This window comes from Rattus rattus, chromosome 3 (assembly GCF_011064425.1).
Source record: "Rattus rattus isolate New Zealand chromosome 3, Rrattus_CSIRO_v1, whole genome shotgun sequence".
Classification (NCBI taxonomy): Eukaryota; Metazoa; Chordata; class Mammalia; order Rodentia; family Muridae; genus Rattus; species Rattus rattus.
The window spans coordinates 183,574,455-183,583,753 of record NC_046156.1 but is presented as its reverse complement, the minus strand read 5'-3'; the positions used below and the strand labels follow the sequence as shown (position 1 = coordinate 183,583,753).

Genomic DNA, 9,299 nt, shown 5'->3' with positions numbered 1-9,299 from the left:
TACTATAACTTAAAACATCCGAATAGTTTGGAGTGACTTGTCAGAGTGTGGATACCTGGATGAGGTACCATTACTGCCTTGTGTGGATACCTTATTGCCCTTTGAGGAGTATGGATGGAGGGAGGGGAGATGTTTCTTGATATCCATAAAGACAAACACAGACTTCCACATTTTATTTGGAATGAAACCAGAGTGATAAAAAGAAATCATTAATACAAGTGAGAAAAGAATATGGCTCCCTAACAAAATGAATTTCTAAGGAACAGAAATATACCCCAGCTGTGCCATGCTCTCCCTATAACCAGCTACCCCCGAAGAGAAAGCCAGTCTGCAAGCTTGTCCTGGAAAAAGAAGCAAGTGACTGGCAGATCCAAGAAAACCACTTGTCATCTCAATGTGCACTCGACGGGGCAAGCTTGCTTTTGATCCAGGTCTGATATTTCTTAGTCAACAGGGTGTAGACTCCAGGCTTGTTGGAGATGCCACATTTATAGCCCCCAGAGACTAGGGCATGGAAGACACCTTTGCAGATCAAAGGGCCACCAGAGTCACCCTGGAAAAGGAAAACGGGCAGATACTTAACCACAATCTGAAGGTAAAGTTCCCTAAAGCCACTGTTGTTGTCAAGTGTTTTTAACAGTCTTTGATTTCTCTTTTTTTAATATTTATTTACTTTACATATGAGTACACTGTCACTGTCTTCAGACACACCAGAAGAGGGCATCAGATCCCATGACAGATGGTTGTGAGCCACCATGTGTTTGCTGGGAATTGAACTCAGGACCTCTGGAAGAGCAGTCAGTGCCCTTAACTGCTGAGCCATCTCTCCAGCCCCAGCCTTTGATTTCTTTGTGACTCAGAGTACCTAGCAATAGCCTCTTATTCAGAAAAGGCTCTCATGGCTGTGTCTGTCTGTCTGTCTATGAATGCCTCTCTTTGTGTTTGCCGCTCTGTCTGTCACTACGAATTTGTCTCTCTGTTCATTTTATGCTCTGTTCTCTCTGCCCTGTGTCCATGTACACAGCCCCTTTGGCAATCGGTGAGTTCGGAGCTTTGCTAGTTAAAAAGCAGGTAGGCATAAAGTTTTAAATTATCCACCGGAACTAAAGAAAATCTCAAAGTTGTGAATTTCAGTTTGACACTAGTGGGCTTGGAATCAAATTATCATTGAGACCAGCAGAAAAGAAAAGCAGAGAACATTAAATGTCAGGATGGAAGGAGATGTGCTTCACCTTAGTTCTCCCCCCTTTTGTTTGATTTTGTCACTCTTGCACATTTGAAGATGGCGTTGTGCATGTGACCACTTGGTGCCTGGGGTGGTTAGAGAGGACCCACTTTAACAAATCACAGAACCGAATTTTGTCACAAGTGAAGCACCCACAGAGGAGTGCTGTGGCCTTTTGGTCAAAGAGTTGGCTTTCAGATATGAGGATCAGCTAAGGATGCTTACCTTGCAGGAGTCCTTTTGGCCTCTGGCATCCCCTGCACAGATCATGTCCTTGGTTATAACAGGTTTATGGTTGTAGTAGCTCTGGCTGTTGCAGCGTTTTCTACTTATGATGGTAACAGTGACTTCCTGCAGTGTATCAGAGGTGGTTAACACATCTGGCTTGGTGGATCCCCAGCCAGTAACCTGGCATTTGGTTCCATCTCTAATATAGTTTTTGGATCTCAGGTGAAGCAGTTGGACATGCTTGTTCAGTTCTGCAGCTGTGCGAAGCTGACCGACAGAAAAATGAGTCAATTATTCTTCCCCAGCCATTTTCTGCAATTAGATCTCATTTGACTGTGCATTGGGTGTGTGGTCCCTCCCACACACCCAATGAGTCTGACGCTGTAGTTTTGACTGTTTTTTTCTGAATGTGCTTTCCATTCTCCATGGAGAACACTGGTGTTTGGGTGGGGGAGCTTACACGGAGTATGAGTTCCACCCCGTCTGGAGCAAACTGGCCTTTGCCCTGCATTGGATGGTTTTCTGCGGAATGACATGTATAGGTCGTGACTTTGTGGGCTGGGCTGCTTCCTGCTGGAGAGGGCCCCAGAGTATGGTCTAGACTACATTTGGACTGGACAAAGCGTGGTCTAGACTGAGTTTTAACTTATTTCTGATTCCCCGAAGTTACTTGGTTGGCTCTGTTACATAAACAACCGTTGTAGTTTTCAGTTGCTAATGTAAAAAGCATTTGTGGGAAAGCATTTCCTGTGAATCCCTGGGTCTGCTGACATGTTGCTCTTCTGTACGGTGAGTGGTAGTGTTGGCTTCTATTGTACAAACACACCTTTGATGCATTCATGATTTTTTTCTTTCAGGAGAGGATATGGGATAACGTGAGCCTTCATAGACTATTTCAGTCACCACAAACATGGGAGGGTGCTGCCGAAATGCCTTCATGTAGTCAATTAACTGAGCGACCCCATGTGAGAATGTTGAAGGGATGGAGGGAGGGAAATCTACCTACCTTTATCAGCATGATGTCATTCGTTCTTAAATCCTGAGACTTAAATCCTGAGAACGGGATGAATTCCTTAATCTCAAATGTCTGTTTCATGGGCTCATTCTTTGAAAGAGAATGTGCTCCTAAAACAACCGTGGGAGAGTGGCCTCTGGAAAACATGAAAGGGCAAAGACAATGGAGGCAACACAGTGGTGGCCAAACCTTCCAGTCAGAGCGGGAGATGACAGAGAGCCAAATGCATGAAGGACCAAGGACAGACTCCATGATGCAGGCCCCAGTATCCCATCATGGATCACTGGTATCCTGTCCGTGGGCTCCATTACTAGTACCATTGCGTCTTTCCAACACTGTTAGATGTTTAGATGACTAAGGCGCGGACACGATTACACCGGCTCATCTGTCTGAGGCGATTCCTTTTAGGTAGCATGGGGCCTGTTACATAGCAACCAAGGACACTGGAGTACATTCACAGCCAGAGGTGGGAATAGGAATGGTTTTGCTCTGGGGAGTTTTGGCAATGTGTTGGGTCCACTTGTGGGTTGCAGATTATTTCCTGTTGTAGTGTACTTCCAAAAGCCACTTCAAATAATTTCTGGGTACAAAGGTGGTAAAAATGACCAAGATATAGCCTAGTGGTTAGAAGGCTCCTCTGCCATGCACCATGCTCAAGGTCCTGTACTCAACACACACACACACACACACACACACACACACACACACACACACACACACACACACAGGAACAAGAAAAAAAAAAAAAGAAATATGCCAATGCTGTTCCCATCATAAAAGACTAAGGCAGGACTACTACAAATTTTTCTGTAACTCAACTGGTTACATAGCCTTTCCTTAAAAGGAAACTCTTATGTTTTGCTACGGAAAAAGAAATCGAGGCAGGGCACAGCGGACACACATGCACTCACACACACAGATCTGTGTTCTTAAAATTAAAAGGGGGCACGGGAATGTAAAGCAAAGGAAGGGATTTTGTTTCGCGTTCAGAGACCGTGCCCAGGCCTGCTGTGGGAGGTTGTGCACATGGCAGACCTGTGACTGCCTGGAATTACCACTTCTTGGTTTCTACCAGAAGGGCTTATTTTGAAAATTCCAGCTCTATTTGTTGAAAAGTTTGCCTATTGCAAAATCAGAATGGGGATGGAATTTCTCAGGGGATGCAGATTGGATTTCCTAGGATTGATTCAAATTCAAATCCAACATGCCCACTAACCCAAAGCTCTGGAGGGCTAGGAGATACAAAACCCCCAGGATCGACAGGCTAACAGGAAAGTGTGCATGTCTGGAACAGCTCTCCCACGGACAGACAGACAGACAGACAGATGTGAAGTCCAAACCCTGCTGGGAAAGGTAGATTTGGATGAAGGGAGATGAACGAGACTTCTAGGGCTCATTCGGCTGTCACGCAGTTCCTCGACTAGCTATTGACTTTGAGATGTTTTGGTTAATTTTGTCTCCCTTGTTACAGGCTAACTAGCCCAAGCAGATCATTGATTTTCAACTGTCCCACCACGGTCAAGTTTTCTGCCTGTGGAGTAAATGAAATTACCTGGATTATAGAATTCTCTTTTTTTTTGTTTTATTTTGTTGTTTATTTGTTTTGAGACAGAGCTCTCCCCGCCCCCCCTGAGACAGGGCTTTTCTGTGTAAGTCTTAGAACTCACTTTGTAGACCAGGCTGGCCTTGAACTCACAGACATTCACCTGCCTCTGACTTCTGAGTGCTGGAATTAAAGGAGTGGTCACCACCACTCGGCTGATTCTACCTCTTTAAAACAACAACAACAACAACAACAACAACAACAACAACAAACCCTTTTCCTTTAAACACACACACTTACACACACACATATGCGCACACACACACACACACACGTACCATGGTGTGTGCACAGAAGTCAGAGGACAACTTTCAGGAGTCATACCTCAGGTCATCAGGCAGCTTGGTGGTCAGCTCCTTTACTTAATGACTCCTCTCCCAGAACTCCATCTCTTTATTTGAGTCTAGCTATGAATTCACACAGAAGAGAAGTAACCGTGCCAGGCTCATTGATTTGTACATCACACGGTATTTCTAGGAGTAGCCTTAAGCATGCGGAGGGATTCATATGGAGTTCCCCGAGTCCCACCCTGACTGTCCTGTAATAGAATTACACGCTGAGTAGAAGCACAGTATTGCTTATAGCGTGTTTTATCCTTCACTGTCTGCTGTAGATGACTGTCCATACTGCCTCAATGGAGCTCAACAATGCTCTAACCCTAATGAAAGTCACTGGGTTGCATTTGTCTCATTAGACCTCTAACTGCTTCAAAGCGACCCATCCCACACAGAGAGGGAACAGGAGCCAAACCCTGGGTTTAAACACACACACACACACACACACACACACACACACACACACACACACACACAGAGAGAGAGAGAGAGAGAGAGAGAGAGAGAGAGATAGTAGGATAGTGTTGTTTCCATGCTGCCAGCCTCTCTCACTCTTTTCCCTGTATCAAACTTCTCTAGCATCTTCCTTTTCTGGCCAGTCTGTCTTGATGTTGAGCAGAGCTCCTGGTTAAAGCCGTTCCTGAGGTCTGGCATCAAAGGCCGGGTTCCGGTGTCTTGGGATCTCTCAGACAGAGAAACGTGGCTGGCTGTCAGAAAGCAAAATACTCCCAGTCTTGTCCCATCATCCATACAAGAGGACCATCACATTCATTGCCACGAAAGGCCACAATGACAATAGGTGGTAACGTTTGCTAAGGTCTTGGGCTCTGCACACTGCTTTTCATACATTTCCTTCACTAAAGCAGCAGCCTAGTGAGGTCCTGTGAAGATGATCCTCATTTTACAGAGGAGGAAGCAGAGATTCAGGTAAATTGAACCCAAGAATGTAATAGGTGGAGGTTCTGGGATGTTCATCCAGGCAGGATAAGAGCCTCTGATTTGGGCAGGGGATGTAGTAGGACAGCACCAGGATAAGAGGTTTGCTTTTGATCTGTTAACGTAAAGTATGCAAAAGCAGTTTTCTCTTAATGTATTTCCTCTGCCTTTCTTTCTTGTAGACAGGGTCTCCATAGATGTTCCAGGCTAGCCTCGAACCAGAAATCATCCTGCCTGGTCTTCGGAGTGCTACCATGGATAACTGGCAAGACACTGAGGGAGGAATAGAGCACATGGGTGGTGGAGAGAGAGAGGGAAAAAGAGAGAGAGAGAGAGAGAGAGAGAGAGAAAGAGAGAGAGAGAGCCTTTCTCCCAAATTTGGCTCACTCTGTCACTGTGCTGAAAGGGAGGCCTGGCTGGGTAAACTGTTCCCTTGGGAGCCTTTGAGTACATTTGTGGGAAGCCACCATTGAACTGTTTCATAAATATTTTGAATTTCATAAGGCTTAATATTTTTCCAAGCAGTGATCTGCCTACATTTTTACACCCAAATGTCCCTTGGAGGAAATTCGATCCACATATTTTGGAGTTGTTTATATGCCAGCCATTTAAAATAATATTTAGCAAGTTTTTTTTCAAAAAACAAAAACAAAAACAAAATCCTTTTTTAAAAGGTCCAAGACCACATTTCAGTTCTTCCTCTCTCCCTCCCTCCTTCCCCTCTCTCTTTCCTTCCCTCCCTCCTTCCCTTCTTTTTTCTCTTCTCTTTCCTTTATCATCATCATCATCATCATCATGTTTTAAACTATTTCCTTCCCTCAATTTGGGAATATGCTTTCTTGAGTTGAATCTTCTAGACAGATTTTTCTTTTTTTCTTTTCTTTTTTTCTTTTTTTTTTCCTGGAGCTGAGGACCAAACCCAGGGCCTTGTGCTTGCTAGGCAAGCGCTCTACCACTAAGCTAAATCCCCAACCCCTTCTAGACAGATTTTTAATAATATCATCATCTTCCTGCTGGGACTTCATACACCATGTGCCACATTTCACACTTAGCCCCACCCTGAACCCTCTCCTTTGTTTATGCTGCCCGCTGCATTTGTTGAGCATATCTACGTTTAGCTCCTTGTCTGGGGAGCTGTGAGTGGTCGCACATCTGGAGAGACCTTTGCCTTGAATGAAATTTTCTAGTGCTGCAGAGAGAAAGACGGAAGTCTGTGTGGGCGGGGGAGGAGGTGCAAGGTGAGTGAGGATATGGTGGGATCCAACAACTTTGTAAACTTTCAGTTGTCTGAGCTTCCAACATGGTTCCATTAAAATGGGACAACCATACACTATCCAAAGCAGGGGGAATCGAGTCAGTTGTCTTCTTTAGATGCTATTGATGTCTATATATAACAATCTTTGGAAGCCATGTATATATATTTGACAGTGCCTATCGATCCTTGGCTAGTCTGGAGTTCAGTTTGTAGACCAGGCTGGCATTGAACTCACACAGATTGCCTGCCTCTGCTTCCTGAGAACTAGGATTAAAGGCATATGGAGCCACGCCTGCTCACTTCTTATTGCTTTTATCCACGTTATTTTGTGTGAGTGTTTTGCTTCATGTATGCTTGTGCACCACGTGCACGCATGCACAGATCAGAAGAGGGCATTGGATACCTGTGACTGAGTTAACAGATGGTTGTGAGCCACCTTTCGGATGCTGGGAATGAAACCTGTGCTCTTAAGCACTGAGCCATCTCTCCGGTCCCTAAGGTAAGTTTTTAAGCAAAGGGCTACACTGTTGTAAGGAAAAGAGAAGTGAGATCCGGGATCCAAGCTTTAAAAAGTAAATGGAAACAGAAGAAACAAAAGCGGAATACTCAAGCAGTCACCACATCAGGGGTCTACTGTCTTACCTTTGCAGCAAGGTAGATTTTTTTTTTTTTTTTTTTTTTTTTTTTTTTTGAACTGGGACCAACCTTAGGGCCTTGCGCTTGCTAGGCAAGCGCTCTACCGCTGAGCTAAATCCCTGACCCCAGCAAGGTAGATTTTATACTTCATCTTAAGCTGAGAGGGACTTGGAGGTTGTCCTCCATGGTCTGAAAAGCTTCCCTTTAAATATCCCCAAGCCCAATAATCTGCTCTGCTTTTTATAAACCCCCTGAAATGGTGCTCCCCCAACCTCAGGAAGTGACTGTTTCTTACTGCTGTGATTTCCAATCTAGGAATTCTAGGGTGAAGGGTAAGGCTGGGGAAGTAAGGAATCTGCAAATCCATCGTGAGTGCACACACGCATAGTGTCCTCTGCAACACATCTGTGCTTACTAAATGTGTCAGTTATTCTGAAATACCTTAAAAAATAAAAACACCAAGTCTCAAAACCGCACCAAAAAAGAGACAGCAACTTTCCCTTGCACCCAGGCTTCCTTTCAGCAATTTCAGTTGCTTGTGGTCAGCTGCTGTTGAAAAGATTGCATGAAATATTCCAGAGACAAATGATACATGCATTTAAAATTACATACTAGAGTAGATTGATTTAATTGTCCTTTTATCGCCATTGTTAATCTTCCTGTACTTAGTTCCTTGACTAGACTTTATCTTATGCGTGTCATTTATCCTGGACATGGACAGCCATATACATGGAAAAGCACAGGGGACTCACCGAGAGTAGCAGTGGGCGGCTGTTAGCACCCACTGCGGATGGATCAGGACTCCTCCACAAATATGCTTGCCGCGGTACTGGATGGAAGCCATAAAAGGCCTGGAATGTGGCTGTACTTCTCTCCCTCCAATAATTTCAGTATGGAAACCTGCAAAAGTTAGCCAGAAGATTTTTACATGATCCAGCAATGGCATCTAGTTCCTCTGATAGGAGACAGCATTATCCTTATATTCCGTTCCAAGACCAATAAGACAGCGGTGGTACTCAACACTCTACTTCTCCTGGTTAGCAGTTGTATAAACCGAGACAGGTAAGAGGGACAACACTGTTTACTGGGTAACAACATAATCGCTGAAGACTCACGTCGTGTGCACACGAGCTGGGGATATGAGATACTTACTCTCTGAAGACATATAAAGCCCGGCCACAAGGAAAACCAGTGCAGATGAAGAAAAGCTCATAATGACAGGGCCTCGGTGTGAGGAGCGCCGAAGAACTGCCTGCTTCGTGGTTGATGAAGGAGATTCTGAAGACGGGTTTTGGTTCTTGTTGTTCTTGCAAGTTTCTCACCTCACATCCCAGACGTGAGCCTTTTCACACCCCAGGTTTCAAAGCATCTATCGGTTTGGGGGTGGGGAGTTTTGGGTGCTGCCAGTGTGTGGTGGATGAGGGTTCCTGGTACAAATGGTGAAGGTATAAAATCTACTCAAGCTGGGAGACCCCAGTGAGTTGTTGACAGTCCGAAGCTTTGCTCTAAAGCCGTGGTTCTCAACCTGTGGGTCATGACACCTTTGAGAGACTCAGATATCGCGCATGTCAGATATTTGCATTATGAGTTCCTACAGTAGCACAATAAAGCTGTGACTTATCAATAGAATAGTTTTATGGGTGGAGGTCACCACAACATGAGGAACTGTATTAGGGTCACAGCCTCAAGGAGGTGGAGAGCCAGTGCTCTAAAGCCTTCTCCTCAGCATGAAACGGCGCCTATCAGGTTTAGTTCCTCTCTGCTTCTCACTTGGGCATGGGTTTATGATGGAGAAAGGCAGAGCCTTGCACAGATCCTCATGGCTTCCGGTGGACTTAGCTGTCACGTGACTATCATCCAGGGAAACCCATGTGATTCTAGCACGCACATTTCCTTTAAGTGTGACCAGATTTGCTTAAATTTTAGTTACATTTTTTTTCCTGGAGATTAATAATGTCATTAAAGAGGAATATTGGTAACATATTTTAATTCAAACTCTCTTTGACTCAATTTTAATTGAAAATGACCACATGCTTACCCAGGGCCTTAATAATTCTATAAAAAGA

At 44.6% G+C, this 9,299-nt stretch overlaps 1 protein-coding gene across 1 annotated transcript; it reads right to left on the bottom strand.

Annotated features, from left to right (window-relative positions):
* Nucleotides 1–280: 280 nt before the first annotated feature.
* On the bottom strand, nt 281–8,463 carry Gzmk (granzyme K). The gene is made up of 5 exons (XM_032896856.1): nt 8,386–8,463; nt 7,986–8,133; nt 2,460–2,604; nt 1,451–1,720; nt 281–553 (listed from the first exon to the last, which is right to left on the bottom strand). Exons 1-5 carry the CDS (start codon nt 8,444–8,446, stop codon nt 392–394), a joined length of 786 nt encoding a protein of 261 aa, XP_032752747.1. The 5' UTR covers nt 8,447–8,463; the 3' UTR covers nt 281–391.
* Between the last annotated feature and the right edge of the window lie 836 nt (nt 8,464–9,299).

Coding starts and splice junctions, on each gene's coding strand:
- Gzmk (XM_032896856.1), bottom strand. CDS start 8,446: ATGAGCTTTTCTTCATCTGCACTGGTTTTCCTTGTGGCCGGGCTTTAT. Junction 8,134..8,385: donor GCTTTATATGTCTTCAGAGA/GTAAGTATCTCA, acceptor TAACTTTTGCAG/GTTTCCATACTGAAATTATT. Junction 554..1,450: donor GCCAAAAGGACTCCTGCAAG/GTAAGCATCCTT, acceptor TTCCTTTTCCAG/GGTGACTCTGGTGGCCCTTT.